This window comes from Megalopta genalis, chromosome 11, assembly GCF_051020955.1.
Source record: "Megalopta genalis isolate 19385.01 chromosome 11, iyMegGena1_principal, whole genome shotgun sequence".
Classification (NCBI taxonomy): Eukaryota; Metazoa; Arthropoda; class Insecta; order Hymenoptera; family Halictidae; genus Megalopta; species Megalopta genalis.
The window spans coordinates 12,206,427-12,226,856 of record NC_135023.1 but is presented as its reverse complement, the minus strand read 5'-3'; the positions used below and the strand labels follow the sequence as shown (position 1 = coordinate 12,226,856).

The 20,430-nt window shown below is 35.6% G+C and overlaps 2 protein-coding genes and 1 long non-coding RNA gene across 5 annotated transcripts; 1 reads left to right on the top strand and 2 right to left on the bottom strand.

Moving 5' to 3' along the window:
- The first annotated feature begins 245 nt into the window (after window positions 1-245).
- Window positions 246-14,923, top strand: LOC117225953 (uncharacterized). Of its 2 annotated transcripts, XM_033479821.2 has the most exons (7): window positions 246-1,839; window positions 1,939-2,187; window positions 9,062-9,319; window positions 10,733-10,869; window positions 11,383-11,833; window positions 12,468-12,645; window positions 13,082-14,923. In XM_033479821.2, the coding sequence occupies exons 2-7, from the start codon at window positions 2,155-2,157 to the stop codon at window positions 13,321-13,323; spliced, it is 1,299 nt and encodes a 432-aa protein (XP_033335712.1). In that variant the 5' UTR covers window positions 246-1,839; window positions 1,939-2,154; the 3' UTR covers window positions 13,324-14,923. The 2 variants fall into 2 exon arrangements, with proteins under 2 accessions (XP_033335712.1, XP_033335711.1); XM_033479820.2 differs by lacking the exon at window positions 246-1,839 and having other exon boundaries at window positions 1,876-2,187.
- LOC117225954 (uncharacterized) lies at window positions 2,428-6,468 on the bottom strand. The gene is made up of 2 exons (XR_004491669.2): window positions 5,872-6,468; window positions 2,428-5,240 (listed from the first exon to the last, which is right to left on the bottom strand). It is a non-coding gene; the product is annotated as an uncharacterized LOC117225954 (long non-coding RNA).
- Pect (phosphoethanolamine cytidylyltransferase) lies at window positions 12,384-19,696 on the bottom strand. Of its 2 annotated transcripts, none has more exons than XM_033479819.2 (6): window positions 19,530-19,696; window positions 18,960-19,097; window positions 18,616-18,795; window positions 18,094-18,520; window positions 17,784-18,004; window positions 12,384-16,498 (listed from the first exon to the last, which is right to left on the bottom strand). In XM_033479819.2, the coding sequence occupies exons 1-6, from the start codon at window positions 19,571-19,573 to the stop codon at window positions 16,492-16,494; spliced, it is 1,017 nt and encodes a 338-aa protein (XP_033335710.1). In that variant the 5' UTR covers window positions 19,574-19,696; the 3' UTR covers window positions 12,384-16,491. The 2 variants fall into 2 exon arrangements, with proteins under 2 accessions (XP_033335710.1, XP_033335709.1); XM_033479818.2 differs by having other exon boundaries at window positions 12,384-16,485; window positions 19,530-19,695.
- Between the last annotated feature and the right edge of the window lie 734 nt (window positions 19,697-20,430).

Below are 20,430 nucleotides of genomic sequence, written 5' to 3'. Positions count from 1 at the left end.
CGAACTCCAAATGTTATTTATACGTTTGGGTTTGACGTGAAAAGTGTGACAAAAAGAGGGTAGATATGTTATATAATATATTATATTTATATACTGTAATATATTATTTAATTATAATATGTTATATAATATATTATATATACTGTAATATATTATTTAATTATAATATGTTACATAATATATTATATACATATATACTGTAATATATTATTTAATTAAAATATATTATTAATGCATGAAATTCGGTCTGCTAATATCAGAGTTGAATTTATCCTTAACACTAGAAAAATAGAATAACGAATTCCGGACGCTTTTCTTTTTAATTATCAACTTTTTGGAACAAAAATCATACAATCTCTCGATAAATACAGTTTATATAAGATAGCTAGGAATTAATTTACATCCACTTATACGTTGTCATTTTTCATGCGTGGTTGTTCTATAGTTAAAATAATATTCGTCCTGTTACACACATTATGACATCAGGGACGATGTAATATATTTTTCAAACAGCTATAGCTAATACGTCTATCTTGTTTGCACGTATTTCCCTGTGTTTGGTTAATCTAGATCGCCGATATTGAGCGATTGTGATATCGCGGCTATTGTAATATTCCCTGTTTGATCGAACGCCGACATTGACCCAAAATCAGCGCACCGGCAAAAGTCAGCAACCGGCTAAGCAATTCGCCGTTTATGCATGTCTGAATCACGTAATGTTTCGCGATTCCGCCAGTTCACTGACGCTTCTCGAGCGGAAATGCCTCGCGGTGTAAAAGAAACCGAAATGAAATTTTATTTCGCGGCGAAAATGTTTCGCTGGTAAACGTTTTCTATATTTCTTTCTTCGCCAACTATCGGATTCTCTTCAGCAGAATTAAACACGCGAAAAATACGCGGATTTAGAGTTCACGTTTACGATGCAGCAACAATATCACGCGTTCTCCGCGAATCGTGTTCTTACTTTGTTCATGGGAAAACGTAATACAATATGTGATATTAGTAATGTATGAATAACGAATATCCATACCTAATCCGTTGTAATATTTAAATTACCAACAGAAGCGTATTAACTAGTAATCTGCTATTTTAATTCAACGAAATGGTAATGTGGCTTAAACTGAAAGCGGCTTCCTATCCTTTTCGACCTTAAAAAGTGTCGGACTGTATTGAAGAGAACGAGCGTGAATAATACAGGAGCATCGCAGTCTCTCTCAATTTCCTAGAAATCAATGATTTAATTGAACAGCGCGTCAATTATTCGCATGTTCGTCGAACTTCGAATCGAAAATATTATTGTTAATGATAACTTGATCAAAATCAATAGAAACAATCCCCTCCCGTGTTAACTTCACCAGAAATATTGAATAACTTATCAATGATTTTTTCAGAATATGCTCGAAATCAAATATTCTATTTTCCTAAGCTCCTAGAATTAATTAACAATTGACCAAAAATGACATCGTCTTGGCTGTAGACCAAACAACGAAACGCCAATAAAACGACGAAAGGAATATTCTTTTTAACGCGTAATCAAAATTTTTAATCGATCCGCTTATCTCCAACTTCTTGGCCGACACTCCAAGGAAAAATCGACGCTTCGAAGTCGATCAATTCTTCCGCAATTGTCTTTGACATCTCTGCTTAGTTTCCGTTGATCGTTCGCCGTAGTATATCTCCGCAAGACAAGGTCAAAAACTAAACGCTAAACTTCTCGCCGAGCACCGAAACGGAAGGAACGGCTTGAAGAAACTGCGATGGACGCGGTCTCGGCGAGGAACCGAGAGAAAGAGGACGTGGTGTCCGCTCGAGGCCGTCGCTGCTCGCGAAGAGGACTCGGTAAGGATGGTTGTTAGCAGAGGCAGCAAGCATGCATTAACAGTACTCTGGATGGGCCGGTGGTTCTCTGGTTCCTTGATTTCCGTTCCTCCCCTCCAGGAGACAGTACCCGTTGAAGGAACAATCTACCACAGAAGGGAGAATTCTTCCGTGGTACACGCGCCGCAGTTCATCGGGAATCTTCGTCAAAATTGCATCCCTCATCGTGCAGTCCTTGCAGACATTGCTAGTGTGGTTATTTCCTTTTTCCTACACGTGTTGCCGGTCACCGAACGAGCCAAGCGCAAGGATAGAAGAAGAGCGAACGGGAAGATCATGTTGACGGTTCTGATCGCCGGATTCTGCACGGTAGGTCCTTGCCTTCGAAAACGTTCTCGATCGATATATATTTTTTCGAAAATCCACCGTCGAATCTCACGATCGACTGCACTGGCCGCAGATTTATTTGCTGTTTATTTATTTATTTATTTTGCTATTTGCTGAAACGAAAAGATATTCGAGCTCGGTCAGCTTCGTGAGTAGACAGTGGATTTGCGAAGTAAAATTGACCGGGTTTATTACGAGGGACCTAAGTTCGATAAAAATGTATTTCCTGTTTTAGTTATTTTTGTATTTTGTACACGATAGAAGGATATTCTAAAATTCTTGTAAGGTCTTCGCAGTTTGGACCAGTCGTTTTTGCGAAAAACGCGTGCGCGCGGTCTTTTTATTAATACTTCATTTGAAGCAGTGTCAAGTCAGTAATTACAACAGTAATTAGAACAATCGAGATGTGTTCAAGCTAACTCGTTCCTTAAAATGAAGCTGACCGTTGACTCTGTCGACTAAAATTGTTTTTCAGAATAATCTCGTGCAAATTAGGAAACGACATATCGGTTGTAATTTGTGTTACATGGCTCCGTAAAAATATATGAATCGTTTATTTCGCTATAGATGCCTCGTTAGCCTAACACCGTTTGTCCAAACGCCGGTCAACCCCCTAATGCTCGCGCTTTCGATGTAATACCGAATGTAATACCGAAAGCTCTGCATTTCCAAACACTGTGAAAATAATTCTCGCTTTACAAATAAACGCAACATTTTTTAGAGAATTCTAGATTTACCATTGATATTAATATTGAACGAATAGTGAGATCTCTCAAATTTTGATTATGTCGAGCTTTTTATCGAATATCAACGTTCTCAGAAAAATCGTGCAGGTGTAAAAAATTGACTCGACATTCTTACAAGGCATAGAAGTCGGGAAACAGCGCGCGCTGACGCTTGCGGGTACATTAACATTACAGAGTAGTGTGGATAGAGGCGATCCGATGTCATCCTGCCGAATGGGGGAAAAAAAGAGCAGAATTTATGGCGCCGTAAAGGCACAGTTGCGGTTCTCTCGTACAAAACGGAAAAAGATGTACATGTATGTATATACATATAGATGTGTATATATATATGTGTGTACTGTATATGTATAGTTATCTAGAAGGCAATCGGGAGAGAGGATTCGTGCTGGGAGGACCGTTTTACGTAACAGATTTCGGTTGTTTCTCTCTTCCCGTTAAATTCCCGGGCATCAATCGAATCGGCCCGCGCGTGTGCCACTTTACGTACACCTTCACGTGTGCACACATCATTAAAATGTGTCGACGTTTGCGCGTTCCGACCTGCGTGCGGAAAGATCCACGAGAGATCTCGTGCAATCCTGTGTTTTTTTATCCTGAATGCCCGTCGAACATTTTAACGACACTATTTGCTACCCTTATCGCTACGCTCGACGCAAATCGCGTTTTCCGAAGTAATCGTGCTGCCTGCGTTGCCTGTTTGATGTCACCTCGGAAACCTATTTATTGCATAATCGATCTATCCTCAACACGATTTTTATTTTCGTGAAAATGCTAACGAGCGGTCTGCGAAATAACTGACCAATTAGCATTTCCGTGTCTAATTTTAACATAATTTATTCGTCACTATACCGTTTCGAAACTGTTGTCGCATTCGTCGAGCTACTTTTATTAATTATAAAAATAATTGCTATATCGATCGGATGTCAACGAAACTGTTGTTTATTGTCCCATGAAAAATAGCTCGATGACAGTGAGTCGAGACACACGAATGTATTAACGTGTCTCTAATAATCTTTTAAAAGGCGATACGAACTACTTTGATGCTATTCTACTAACACAATATCACGTAGCAGTTCGTTTAAATAATACACGATACGTAATAAATGTTAAATGGTGTTCCGATACGTGTTCGCTTTTACTTGATCGAATTTTCCATTATTATCGCGGGCATAATTATTTCCATTACTATTCGCTGCTCCAATTGAATTTCCTCGTTCCGCCGGCCTCCTCGTGCACCGAACCAATCAGTGTTGCCTAGTCGATCGAAAAAGCGTTTCGATAAAGATTCGTTCGGAACCATGGCAGTACTATGGTTCGGCATTTTATTCGAAATGAACGGCCGAATCATGATTAATGCCGCGGACTGTATTATTTAATTATCGCGAGCACGAAAGCATCCTAATTCCTTTTTCTTTCGTGGAAACGAAACTGACTTCGAACTTATTCATTGCAGCGCACGCAGTTTTTATGAACATTTTTATAAGCTAAATAGTTTAACTAAAATTGTTTGACAAATTCTTATCGTTTCTTGTTGTTTATCGCGACCACGAAAGCATCCTAATTCCTTTTTCTTTCGTGGAAACGAAACTGACTTCGAACTTATTCATTGCAGCGTACGCAGTTTTTATGAACATTTTTATAAGCTAAATAGTTTAACTAAAATTGTTTGAGACAAATTCTTATTGTTTCTTGTTGTTTATCGCGACCACGAAAGCATCCTAATTCCTTTTTCTTTCGTGGAAACGAAACTGACTTCGAACTTATTCATTGCAGCGTACGCAGTTTTTATGAACATTTTTATAAGCTAAATAGTTTAACTAAAATTGTTTGAGACAAATTCTTATTGTTTCTTGTTGTTTATCGCGACCACGAAAGCATCCTAATTCCTTTTTCTTTCGTGGAAACGAAACTGACTTCGAACTTATTCATTGCAGCGTACGCAGTTTTTATGAACATTTTTATAAGCTAAATAGTTTAACTAAAATTGTTTGAGACAAATTCTTATTGTTTCTTGTTGTTTATCGCGACCACGAAATCATCCTAATTCCTTTTTCTTTCGTGGAAACGAAACTGACTTCGAATTTATTCATTGCGGCGCACGCAATTTTTATGAACATTTTTATAAGCTAAATAATTTAAGCAATATTGTTTTACAAATTCTTGTTGTTCCTTTACAAATCTCTCGTTATTCCTTTACAAATCTCTCGTTGTTTTACAAATTCATCCTTTGGCAACAACAGCACAAAATATCCTTCCATAGTTTTCAACTCCAATTAGACCGCGTTTCGTCTAAAAAATGCAATTAAAAAAGCAATATTTTAAACAAGTGCAACCGCTAACAACGCGAAGATATAAAAAAAATTGTACAGCTTCTAAAATATCGACTGGATGAATTTTTGTTCGAAATACGTACATACATGGAACAAACGGCACGATTCTAAATAATCGAAAAATTGTGCAACATTTTGCAAAGATCGAGGGGGGGGGCAATTTCGAAAGAAGCACACGCCGAACCAGAAGATAATTACGGTTCGATCAAAAAGTTCACACCGTAAAATGGGGAACGGGTGGATTTCTTTCGGAGAGGCGCAAGCGCGCGTTATAAACCTCGGCGCCTAACGTATCATTATAGCGATCCCGTCTTCGTTTCATCCGGAACTGTATTTTCAATTTGCCGCATGATTAAACAGGAAATAATAAATCTAATATTTCGAGGAGTTATAATGTAGCACGGATCATTGCTTGATTGATCGATCGATTATACCGGTGGTCTTATTTCGTGAACTGTGCCGAGTGCGCCGTCGAAGTCTTTGTAAAATGCATCGCGAATCGGTTTATCGGGTCTATCATCTTCTGTACGAGTCGATCATGGTGCTCGTCAAGTATCCCGGAGCAAAAGAACACTTTGATATTGACCTACCTTGAGGAAATAACCATGACCTATACCACTATTACCCGTCTGGCTGACCGTACGATGGGCAACCTGTATGGTACGCATAACGAATATCTTAGGTGGGCATCAGAGCGTTTCTTTACACCGTTATTCGAATTGAAGTCTGCTTTCCACGCGTGTTGGTCACCTTGTTTCATATCGAAGGCAACGCCACAGTAGGCACCGTGATAAACGCGGAACAGGCGTATGCCCTCGCCGGTGTATCCCAGGAAGAGAATTCGAATGACTTGCGTTTAATTAAGACCATTGCGGTTCTGATGTCGCGGGGTTAATCAAGATATTACCTTGATATTACGCGATGAATTTCAGATCAAATCGTCTCGGCTCGTGGCAGATAGGTTCTTTCGTTTGCTCGGTAACAATAGAGCGCGTTCTACACGGTTTAACTCTCGCGCAGCTCTATTTATCGACGATGTTTATAAAAATTCTGAGCTTCGTTCGGCGAGCATGTTATTAGCCTTTTTGTTGTTCCAGCAATTTGTTTTATTCGATTGCCGATAATCGAGCAATTGAACGAGATAAATAGTCTGGATCAAAATTGACCCTGCAATCGCCTTGCGGATTTTTTTGAAAGAAATTTTTATGCATTGATTTGTCGCGCTTGGATTTAGTTATAGTATATAAGATATGTATTATTATTATATTATTTTATAATATATTTAATATTATATAATATAATATAATATAATACAATGCAATACAATACAATACAATACATTATAATATAATATAATATAATAATATAATACAATACAATACATTATAATATAATGTAATATATTATAATATACTATAATAAAATATTACTCTACATAATATATATCCGAAATACTGAAAATTGTACGAACTCTGCTTTCTTCAAGAATATCTCTTCCAGAAACATCTTTCCGATAACTTTGAATCGAAAATAAAGCAGATTTGCCACTGGTATTAACGTGGGAATAAATAAAATATCACATCTCTAAACAAAAATGATGGGACCTTGACGTTCGTGTTCTGTTCCTTAGCTTCTGATTTCGTAAAGAATTCCGGAAAAAGCCAAGATTTATTTAAGATTTCGATCTAGAAAACAGTGGACACACCTGCCGAAGATTTGCTCGAAGTACGACGAAGCCGGTCGTTGAATTATAACCAGGGATAACCGTGCACTTGTTATTGAAAGCAAGACAAACATTGACGGGAACCTAATTTCTTTAGCAGCAGAAAGAAGAAGGTAAACTCGGCCTTACGTTGATTGTCAGTTGTATTTACCTTAAACGCTAAAATATGCGGTCTGCCCGTGATTGCGGTCGGCTCGACTGAGTAACAATTTACTCGAGTATGTGATTAAGCCGTGGACAATGAGCGCCGGGACATTTCAAGGAAATAACTGCCATAATCCGGCAGCGCGGCTCGAAAAAAAAGAAAACTATAATATGAGCTGTTTTGACCCCGAACGGGCAGTTCAGGGTTTAAGGAACCGTTTCCTTTAAATTGGGACGTCACTTATTTTTCGGTGTAAAAAGTAAAGTCCGGACATGATGTGGGGCACCCGTGCACGGTTACGGCCGAAACCGAATGGCCTCAAATTGCCGTGAAAATAGGAAGGAACATTTTCATGATGATTACGAGAGACGTGTACGCGTTTTAAAACAATGATGGTTTTTCGAGACACGAAAGCGAATTAATGATGCGTGCCACATTCTGCAATAACGATAAGTAACGGTTTCGGTTCGAAGTGCATTACAGAAACGTAGGGTATAATTATTGCACAGATACAAATGTGATTCGTGCTGAATACGGAATAATTCTATTCCAACGTTATCGTTGTTTTTGCGTGTCGGATGCCTGCAACATGTTGCGAAACTCTCATTAAACGCGCGTCGTTGTTACGTTTCCATACAAAAATGCGCCATTGTATCATTAAAATAGCGATGATGTAACGCATAATTTCTTGGCGAATGACTTTTTGACTTCATCAACGTCGATCCGATATCGGTTTATTTAATCGCTGGCACGGTGTCGTTTGCGTAATTATTATTTATTTGCAACAATAATATTTCCGTATTATAATCCTTGAATCATGAACCTAATTCTTAGCACCGGTGGTTCCACCATCGTTGGAATTAGTGTCTGTCGATTTTTCAAAGTACGTTTGTTTGGACGTACAATTTGAAAAGCAGAGTTTTCGAATTCGTTGTTCAAGTAGAAACGTTGATGTATCAACTTGAAATCGCCTTGAACAGGTGCACACCGCAATAAAACTAATCTAGATCGATCAACTATTTAAACAACTTGAAATCGCGTGAAGCACAAACACACATTGTAGTCAAGCTAATCTTCATGAATCGAGCTAATATTTGACGCGTCAATCTACAAACGCATTCTATTGTGCTGCGCCGTTTTATGGGACAGCACGCAGACAAATAGATCCGCGCGTCCTTGCAGAAAAATACCAAATAAAGTAAAATGTATGATTCATATTTTACACTGATTTCGATCGTTTTGTTTCCTATATAGTGTGCATCTTACCATGTTTTTTAACTAAACCTGAAAAATAATATGGATCTTAGTTCATTTATTTATTTTTATTCTGCATGAATCAATTTTATTTGTACTCTCATAGTTTCATTTACACTAAACAAAATAAAAAATATTTGTAATCCAGCACAAACATTTCGTTCGGAATTCTTTTTGTTTCGAGCTTTGAAAATCGATATTCGTATAAATCAATGTTTATCTTTTTGTTATATTTACATTATAATATATATAATATAATATAATAATAATATTTTATAATATAATATTATATAATATTATTATTATATAATAATATGTGTGGTATTAATAATAATATATTATATATTATTATATTATAATATAGTAATATATATATATTATATATATAATAATAATATAATAATAATATTATATAATATTATATTATAAAAAAAACTGCGTCCATCGCAATTTCTCTTTAGTGCAAATGCAATCGCGTATCGAGCGTGTCACCCAATTAGTTGAAGGTCACGCGCGCGAAAACCATTGTTCCGGAAAGCGTCGCCGAAAACGGGGGTAAAACAAATCGCGGATGAGAACGGAAAGAATTGTGCGCGGAAACGTCGGGAATGTTGCCCGGGCAAAACCGTGCAGATGAATGACGGTGGTATTGTTTCAGGTTGCCGCCACCGTTGCCCAGGATTACGAGGTCTCTGACATTCAGTGCAGCGGTGCAGGATCAGCCGCTGATTTGCTGACAGCAAAGATCAAAAGGCCAGTCGGCTTCAGAGGGGCGCCGCTTTTTGCCGACGACAGATCCGCCAATCCGCTCACCGACATTCACTGCCAGATCAGGCCAGATCCCAATGATCCTCAGGAAGATAACTATTTCCTGAAGGTTACTGACTTCTCGAGATGCGGTGTCCTGAAGAGAAACGTGAGTCGTCCTTCGGGGGCATACGTATCGCGCGCCGATTAAATTCCACGACCCCGTGCGAACTGTTTACGGACACCGTAAGATTTGCATGGGTACATTTTCGGAAGATGCTCGATTATCCTCGATGTTCCCGCTTTAAACAATTTTCCACGATCACGTTAATCTTTTCACGCAATTTTTCAGTCTCGTCTCCGTTTTTTTTACGAAACGTTTTCTATTAATTAACTGTTCTGGTAATTGAATTCGACTGGTTCGGTAATTCTAGCATTAATACGGTGGAACGATAAATAATTAACGTCGCGAATTCCTTCTCTGAGAACGAAAACCTAAGGCGAGACGAGGCAAATTTTAACGGAGATGATTCGCTAATAAAACGACGAGAATCAACGCCGATAAAACGATCCGTAGATTATTTCCTCGGTATCCTCGTGCAAACCGTCGAATCGACAGGAGGCGAGGGTCGATCGAAGTGTTATCCGTGAAATTGTGACACAAAGATGGAAGTGGTTCTCCTGTTTCCGGGGTTATCGGCTGCTGTTCGTCCATTTTCGATTGAGCAAGTTACGGAAACGGCGCTGCCTTGGATCATTCGTAATTTCGATCGATAAAGCGCAGGCAACGACATTTAGCAGAACGGTCAAGATGCATCCAGGTACTCCAGAAAGCTAGGAACTCACTCAGAGTAACAGGGATTTCTCATTTGACCGTGACCCAAGAAGCGAGCACTCGAAAGACATACAGACATTCAGCGCCGCTTCAAGAAACGAGAGAACCTCCTCCATCGATGTATCGTGTCTCAAGGCAATTATTCTAAAGTGGATCACCTTGAACGTTCAAAAAGTAACGCGAAGAGGGTCAGGACAACTCGGAATACCGTAAATATAACGTTTAAATATAGGAGAGAGAGAGAGAGAGAGAAAAGCTGGTTTGCGATCAGCTGATCGAGAAAAAAAAATGATTGAAAATTCCTCTCGATCATTTCGGCGGAATCATCAAAACATCGTGTAATACCACGGCGTCAAACGTTATGCAACACCTGTTGCAAAATACGTAAAATGTCCAAGATACGTAAATGTCAATGCAGCAATGACCCAATTCGAAATGATGCAATTCCATGAATGATAATTTCAATGAATATGCAATTCGCTCGCGAGTTCCAGTTCTGTCTGTTTCGATCGTCGCGTTTCTGTTACAAAGAACAACCAGTTTCACTTATTTACGTTCCTTTTTTGTTACGGCAAAAAGGTATGTTAAATGCTAGACGTACAGTCGACGCATGAAACAAATATTTTCATAGTTCCGTTTCGTTATGTATTCATGAGAAGATAATGATTCGCTGTCTTGCATCTTGTATCTTCGAATAGGACAGAATTTATTTATTATTAACCGATCGTTCTTCGCACTGTCAAGCAGGGATTCATTCACCTGAGAATATGGTTCCCCGCATTTTCCGGCGTTGTAATGCTGGCCGATCAAGAACTGATCCTCATGTGCCGACCGCCGGAACCGACATTACTACGGCATAAGGCCGCCGGTTTTGCGGGCACGTTGTAAGTATCCAGTTCACGAAGTTCCACTTACTCGAGCCACAAATCCGACGCACACGATGAAAATTTAAAAAAAATCGTTGCAAATCCGATACACGTGAGAATTAAACAAGGGTTGCGTTCTCTAGTACGCGATAATCTAGTACGCGCACGTGTGCATTAAAGAAAAATTCCGTTATTCAGTTCACGAGGATCCAACGTCGCGAAGTTTTAACCCTTTGCGGCCGGAGCTATTCCAATTCGAAATCCGAAACATGTTTTCCGATCGGGGGTATTTCCGTTTTATACGATTTATTGGGATTCGTGGATACGAAATTGTGCCTGTTGGCGAGTACAATAATTGCAATTTTAACAGTTTTTTTTAAATATAAACGAATCTGATAATGTTACAATTATTTTCGAAAATGGTGTAACAATTTTTAGTGGCTGCCGAGGAGTGAGAGAAAACCAGTGTACACGAATATATCTTGAAAAATCTAGAAGATCGAATGATCGTGAAATTAAAATGTCTTTCAGCCCACACGGAGCAAGGGTGTCGGGGGTGGTCGAAGAAACCCCGGGCCGTTTGGAGTACGAGGTGGCTCTTTATCGGGAAGCTACGGGAAATGTGTCGGACGCATCCGGATCTCAAACCGTCGATCAAGCAGTCCCTATCGGCACAAAGCTCCAGCTGAGAGCACGAATCAGCTCGGACAGCGCATGGGGATACATTAAACTCTTGGAGGTGACTGTCAGTCCTGATCCTGATCAGCCTCACGCACCGGGCAGTGTCGTCCTCGTGAAAGACGGCTGCAGAAATCGAGACTTCGCCTCGATAATTCCTCATCAGCCGGCTCGATATCGGGAGAGGAAAAATGAGGTTTTCCTCGACTTCGAGGCGTTCCTCCTGAGCTCGATGAGAGAACGGTCCACTTTGTGGATACACTCGCAGATTAAAGCCTGCATGGAGCCGCAGGACTGTCAGCCGGTAAGGACGCGGATTCGAGGATTGCCGGAGGATCATTTATTTCACGCAATTCTCAATCGTCTGCAGTCTGTGCACGCAGTTCTCAACATGTTCAGAAATGTTCTCCTTTCAATTGGTCGTAAATGCGTCCACAGTTAAAGGGCGAAAAGCAGAACCGGAAGTTGTAGAATCTTTTAATAGAATCTATTTGAAACAGAGATCACAGAACTTGAAAAAAAAACGATCAAAAGTTTTAATTTCGATAGAATTTATAAGATACAAAAATAAAACATTTTGTATAATAAAAATAGATATTTCTTATATTATATATAATATATTAAATATATTATATATATATATTAATATTATATATATTATATATAATATTATATATAATATTAAAAACGTTCGCAATAATAACAAATTCTATTAGGAATTTTGGAGGAATAACGTTTTGATTATGTGTTCTCATTTAAGATGGACAAATTTTTTATGTATAAATAACATAGAGGAATTTTCGTTCGTATCATTCATTTAAGAGATAGGGTATACTGATAAAAATTCAACAATATTTAAAGTACACGTATTTATTTTCAACTGTTTTTGAGATTGACGACGATCTAAATCGAGTCCTCAATGTTACATATGTTTATAGGATTTCTGTCTGGACCTGTTCGAGCCATCGGGTCACGGTAAAAGGAGAAAACGATTTTTAACAGAGGAATCACCTATATTTCTTTCCAAAGACAGGCGTTCGATAAAAGAGTACAATGATTCGACGCCGTCCACAAAATTCAAAGAAAATATCGAGTACACAGTAACGATGCCCGACGGTGAGTTTTAAAACATATCGAATATCGAAGATATCTTTTGAAGCGTACAAATTCGAAGCGGTCATTATTTATACATTGCATCGGTGTCATAGAAAGCATTATCGAAGATGGTCGTATATAATTAATAAAAAAAGACATTCGAACAAAAGTGCGTAAAAATTCCGTACATTTGTAACAGCAAGATAGCTTACATATTTAAAACAGTAGAATACCTCAATTGTTTAAAATGGTAATATACTTCAGTGAAGTATATGAAACTCATTCTTGAAACGATTATAGTAAAATATTCATTCGCTGCCAATGATAGCTTTTAATGAAGAATAAGTTGATGCGACCTTAAAGATAAACATAGTTACATTATAATAGCATCATAGAAATTAAAGTATTCCTAGGTGATGAGCACAGATAAATGAAACGAATTTTTCTACTCTTTCAGATCTATATCAAAAAGTTACCGCCGGATTTGAAAACAGTTGCGGCAGCTTTCTTTACGTTGCTACCGGGTTGGGTGCACTTCTCGCCTTATCGGCCTTTATCATGTGTTATCTTGCTTCTCGTTTACACAATTTATCGTCGACTATACCGCAAAATAAATCAATTGACGAACTTATCCGAGACCGAGCGAGAAAATATTCAGAGACAACTCAAGGCTACACCGGTCGATCAACAGTACAATAGCGAAGTATTGCACATTGTGTGCATCATACTTGGCCGAACACATCACAGAAACCTTGTATGCAAACTTGTTATAAAAAGAAATATAAACGTTGTTTTTTTTTCTTTATAGAAACATCATTACAAGAAATTATTAAAAACACTATATATATATATATATAAAACGTATAATTTATGTAAATAATACGTATACAAGGTGAATCACTTATCCCAAATAACTTCTTCACACGTAAGCATTAGTTTCGCACGACTCGAATGCTCCAATATGTTCAAAGTGTAAATGATTAGACACGTCGTTATCTGCAACGTCGTGTAGACGAAAATGCTTCATAACCGCTGTAATTTATATTGTAGACACATATGTACGTGTCTACAAATTCATGTGATAACAGAATGATAACGCTTTAAATCATTAATCTCGTTCTTGCAACGACATCATTTTGCATTCAGAATACATATTGTGCTACATTTTTGAATGGATCAATACGTTCCAAGAAACGACACACTTTAAAACATACTCGAAACGCTTGTAACAGTTTTTAGAATGAAACAATACGAAGAAGTTGTCTGAGTTATGTACACGAGTATTATTTGAAGTTGGAAAATGTAATAAAACTGAATAGATTTATAATAGAAATATTTTTACTGATATATATATATATATACTTACAATGTTGAAGTTGCAAGGACAAATTTCTCTTAATTTCCAAACGCTAACGGAAGTTGGACTTCTTCGCTGTTGCTATCTCAATCAATGATTCACCTTGCACGTTCTTTACAGACAGGTGCACAGAAAATTTATTACCTTTCAATTTTCGCACTCGATATTTACGACATTTTCACTCACTTTAAAGTAATTTTTACCGGTAAATTTATCGAGACGTACCACCAGTGCTATTACGTGACCTGAAAGAATCTTCATTTATAATGATAATTTGAAACTCAATGTAGAATAATAATTTAGATTCGTGTTTCTCATAAAGTGACTTTATAATTCCGACACAATGTATATACATACACATGGTAAAATATTTATATTTATAAATAGAAACTGAATGTCCAAGGAGGCCTATACCAAGATTTCCTTTGGCAATCAATTAATTAAAGTATAAAAAAAATAAATAGAACAACATAACATCTAATTGTGTACATGACCGCGCGATCCAATTATTTATTATAGAATAAGCTACGATTTTGTACTCGTGCATGCGATCATAACATTCGAAACATCGAATTCATTGTAAAAATGTTAATCGGTCATTTGATTTTGTTTTTCAAAGCTTCATAACATATTGTACTGTATTATATTTTTATAAGTATATAGTGCAACGTTTAATAACAGGGTGCAAACGCACAACAATCTATATGTCCGAATATAAACGACAGTTAATAATAGTTGATAGTATTGAAACGTATCGAGAATTTCTACAATAAACTAAGCAGTCGAATGCACGCATACGAAAGACGCACGTATTTACTAAAATGCGTGGAACTGTTTTACAATCTAACTTTATGTGTACGCTCAAAACCACTCTTTGGTTAATGTTTCTAATTTAGAATAAAAATAATTGTAACGTTCTGTTACAAAGTGTGGCACTTATTATTTATTTTGTATTTTTTAACATTTACCTATAAATATATATTTTTTTTCTCCTTGTATAGTGCATCATTCATTCAGATTAATTATACATATCTATTTAACAGGAACGATTGCAAATATTACTTTATCTGTATAATAAATACACATAGATACAGCTCAATAAGCTTCACTAGTACATCAAAATCAAGAGAAGAAGATATATGTAAATTAGACACTTTGATACATCTAATTATATCAAAATAATTAAATAATAATTATATCATAATAAAATCAACGGTGATTGTTAAATAATCAACAATATTTACATGACAAATAATATGATGGGAGTGTACACTTAAATGATTCATGTCCTGTTAAACGCAATTGTTTTAAACCTCAAGTGACTGTAAAAGGGAATTACGATTTTATTCTAGTTTATATCTTTACACTGAACAGTTCACGATTAAAAGGTACTGATCTACTGTATTCGTTATAATATAATATTGTGAAATTGATCTATATAAATATTCTGTGTATTATGTTCAGACTAAAAAATCGTAATATCCTAATCAGTCGCTTAACAATTAATCGTGTTTACATAACAACATACAATTCCTGTCTTCGTAGATAAAAATTTAGTTACAAATTATATATAATGAAATGTGCAAAAAGTTAATAAACACATTTTCTTTGGCTCTAATCATCTCATACATATTAATAGATAAGCTATATAGACGTCAAGTAAATTAGTAAAATTATTTTGGGATTTTATAATAATAAAATCATTGTAAAAAAATAAACTGTGTAAAATTCACGGGTAGATAGATTTGTGGAAATGCAAGTCACGTATTAGACTTGTAAAAGCATTCTAATGATTAGGTCGTTTTTTCCTGTCTTTATACATACTTACGCTTCTATGTAATGCTGACTGTGTAAAAATTAAACATATTTACACTTTCTTAATGGTATGTTAATATCAAATAGATATATAATGTTTATATATACAATAACTAGACTGTGGATATTTAAGCGAATTAATCGATTTCTGCAATAATTTATAAAAGCTATAATTAACTTCTTTTGTTAAGACTGTTACAGATCAAAATTAAAATAAAATGTTTACTAAATATCATTAAAACTTTCATATAATAGCATATTGACGGATAATAGTATAAATGCAGAAAGTGTAGTCTAATAGTAACACAGAATACTTTACTCTATGTTTCTCCTTTTAATTCAAGATTTATAGGTGTGCATCATTATTTATGCACTTCTGTCGTTGTATCTCTTATTCCTTTTTCGTTGAATTCCCGAAAAATGCTAAGTAACACTTTACGCGATAATACTTTAACTATCTATGGTAATCATAAATAATTAAGCCACATATATGTTTTAACATAAGCAAATAAGTTAAATATCAGTGTGATATCGTATTTACAAGTATTTCCATAGAATATGATTATCACACGCTCCGAATATTCAGAGTAAGTTATTCAGTCCTCCCTTTTTTCTGAGACTTTCCTAATGCCTCAATTATTGCTAACTCTTTCTTCTCCTTCTTTAAATTCCTATCCTCAAATTCCAATCTGTAATTAAACGCTATATCAAAAAGGTGATAAGTCTGTTTAATTTACTTGGGATATGCAAACATCTTCAAATGTTATCAGCATATTGAGTTAAGTGAATAAAAAATATCTTAATTTAATAAAGTGAATCTGATGAAGTCTTTTCCTGCATTAAGTTGCATATCCCATTAGAAAAGCATGAACAGATGAACAGTAAAACAAAAATTTCAAAGTAAAATAAGAATAAACACGATCAGTGTAAGCTGAGCGGTGAATTACGAAATGCAAATTGGCAAGATTCAACAGGACAATAGTTGATCAGGCTGTTAATTTCTGTATAGTTCTTTTGATATAGGAAGATAAAATGGTACATAAATAGTCAATTTTTACATTTTGTTAAGCAAGTGGCAAAATATTAATTCTATACAATTAACCTCATGATATTATTAATTCCATTAATATATTGTTTATTGCATAAATTAAGTGTTCATATACCAGTATTTTTTTCGTGAGAAAAATCTTCAAAAATAATTCCTTAAACATACCAAACTAACAGTAAACATATTGTTAACTACCAAGTAAAAAAATATAATCTAGTATCCAACCATTCTTCGAATAGATTCCATTCTCGAAACACGTGTGAAGAACCATTACTTTCTACAGTATTCATTAAGAATCGAAATTGGTATGGATATTGAATCTAATTAATATTCTTTATGTATAACTTGCTTTTACATCGATTTTACGTGAGTTATATATCGACGACTGAATTACTAATCCATTGATTATATATTCGCCTATAAATTTACATTTCTTCACTACTTGCTATCTGCAGTTTTAGTATAAGTTAAATGAATAATTAACATATTATTGATGACGTCAAGATAATTATTTACAGCTCTTGAATTATTTTCACCTCTTCTTTTTTCTTTTAATTATTGAATACAACAATGATATTTGTTTTCAACTGTAATAATTTAAAACAAATGAAGAATTAAAATATAATTTCTAAAAAGAGTCAAATTACTTTGTTTGTCATTATTAAAATATTCTTTCATCTCAAATTCGTAAATGCACTAAAACTTTTTCCATAGGAAGATACTGGTGTACGAATTTTTATTTATCTACAGGTATAAAATACACTTAACAAATTATGAAACTTCCTAGTATCTCAAAAATTTTAGAACTAACAGTTTAATGGATGATATATTTCCACACAGCATATATCTTCAATTTTGAACTAAAGAAAACATATACCGATATTGATTGGTGAAATATTTTAAATCATGCACAAGATGAAATACATAAAACTGATCTACCTGTGAAGTATAATGCGTTCAACCATTTTTTCTGTTGTCATATCATTACCACTATCCAACAATTTAAATCTATTTTGCTGCTTAGGCTCAGCATATGGATCTGTACCATCTTCACAAGGCATTATAGGAGTCTGACCATGGCAAACGACAGAAACATCAAAATGTTCCATAAGATCTTTTGTAACTTCATATGGTGCACCAATTACTACTTCATTAACATACTATGAATTGAGAAAATAATAAATATTAAATACACTCTGATCCAATAAGCCTTTGATTAAACTTTCCAAGTGACATTTCATTTCTTTACCTTGCATGCTAGAACACTAAGTACTCTTTCATGAAGATTCATAATTGGATGATTACCACCTTTGTAACGATTAACTACTGGATCTGTATGTAATCCAGCTATGAGATAATCACCTTCTTTCTTAGCGACTTCTAAGAAATCTAAGTGACCAACGTGAAAGAGATCAAATGCTCCTGCTACATAAACAATTTTGTCTCCAGGTTGTGGACTCTTTCCATCGCTAAACTGAATAATCTTCTGTGTAGTAGGTAAAAATTGTGAACAGCCTGTCCATGGACATCTAGCTGATCGATCTTGCCCCATTCTTTTACTAGGTTCTCTATCAACGCTATATTCACTATCTCCTTGTTTAAAATGCTGCCGCGTCATTAACAGCATACGTCCTACTAGATCAGTTGTTGAAATACCAGCAGTTCTTTGAACTTCTCTATAATAATGATGTGAAATTTTAGAAATTACATTCCATAATTTATTACTATATAATACGAGCAACTTTACAATAATTTATCATTTAATATGTACCTGTAACGACCTGCTGCTTTGACCAAATGGTATGTATCTATACCATCTGCTGTCATAGTAATGTCATCTCCGTGTACACAAAAATCACAATTATATTTATCTAATGTCTCCAATGTTGTAACATAAGGTGCACCTTCTACAACTTCATCTACCCATTTAATACCACGAACCATTTTATACCTGACACAAAAACATTATATTACAAAACAAATGAAAACTTCCATAAATCACTATAAAAGCATTTAATGATTTATTTGCAATACTACTTGGAACAAATGTGAAACAATGGAAAAAAAAGACTCTGGTATTCAAATTCAAAATTTTCTTTTTAATAAAAAGCATACCTTTCCTCTTCCATAAACACTGGTGGCCCCTTATGCTTAGCAATTTCTTCATCAGTATGTATACCCACAACTAAATAATCACCTAATGCCTTCGCTTGGCGCAGAGAATTTGCGTGGCCGAAGTGTACCATGTCATAACTGTGTTAGAAAAGCAATAACTTCTAAAACTTCATAGCTGACATTATGCTCACGATTGACACCAATTTGCGCCGGCAATTACTTCATCGTATGCAGTTACAAGGAGATAAGATTCGCTAGTGTCGATAGCTCGTGACAGCAAAATATTGTTAAATACATTTTTGAATTCGCGATCGTACGAGACAAAATTAAACAGAAATAAAAATGTGAAAAAGATATCTCGAACTTAATTAAAATGTATGAACATAGGCTACGTGGAAATCAAAGCACCATCGGAATAGCTACACGCATTGATTTATACGTATAAGCATAGCGTATACCGTGTAATTCCTATTTTATTGTCAAGGATTGACACAGTCATCCAACAATTTTAAAAAGCACGCGAATGTTTCAAGTAATAAAGACAACGGAATTAACTTGATGGAAACTTACCATCCGTCACACCATACTCTCACTTCTTTGCGATTTTCTGTCATGATGAAAGAATTACTGATATCGTACAATAGATAAAAAAAACTGTCCTTTTGCGAAGAAGAGCGTATAACCAAGAAGTACACTACGCCCACCGGAGTGCTTGAAACGAACTGCGCGCGTCGATTCGCGCGTCACGCAATTTTGATCAACCCATATCCCCCTCCACTTCTATTTTTTACGTTCACATTTTAATAAAGGGTGTCCGAAAAATATTGCAAGCTGTTGATAGCAATAATTCAACTTTTTCTTTAGCGAAATTGTTCTCAGCGGCTTTATTAACAAGTTATTAGAAAGCAAGTGCTGCCTACGAATTGTGGCGTAACGACGCGTTATACCTAGCGTAGTGTTAGCTTTACGACAAATTCGTGGCTTCTGCAAGTCAGTAATTAATAGAAAATTAATAAGAAACTCATCCATTTAGTTAGAAATCCACTTACTACTCGAAAATGTATGTCACTTGATCTTGAACAATGGAGAACATTTTCGCTAAGGGAAATTATTTCAAATTGCCTTAGGAATCTGCTTAGAACACCCTGTAGAGGTATACACGAGACGGTTTTTCAAACGGACTTTGAACATTTTTAAAGCTGTGTATAACATTAGAATGATAATGCTTTACTTGAATAATTATTTAGTAGATCAAATAAATTGAATGCAAGGATAAGAACTTTTAAATAAAATGTCAATTATTCACAGACTTCTCTTTATTCATCAAATACAAATTTTAATCGATTATACTATACACATACATTCAATTTCACAAATGCATGCTATCTAGTAAGCAATATTACGTAATAGTACAATGCGATATTAGTACAATTAAAAGTGGAATACTTTATTATTCATTGACCATTGTACA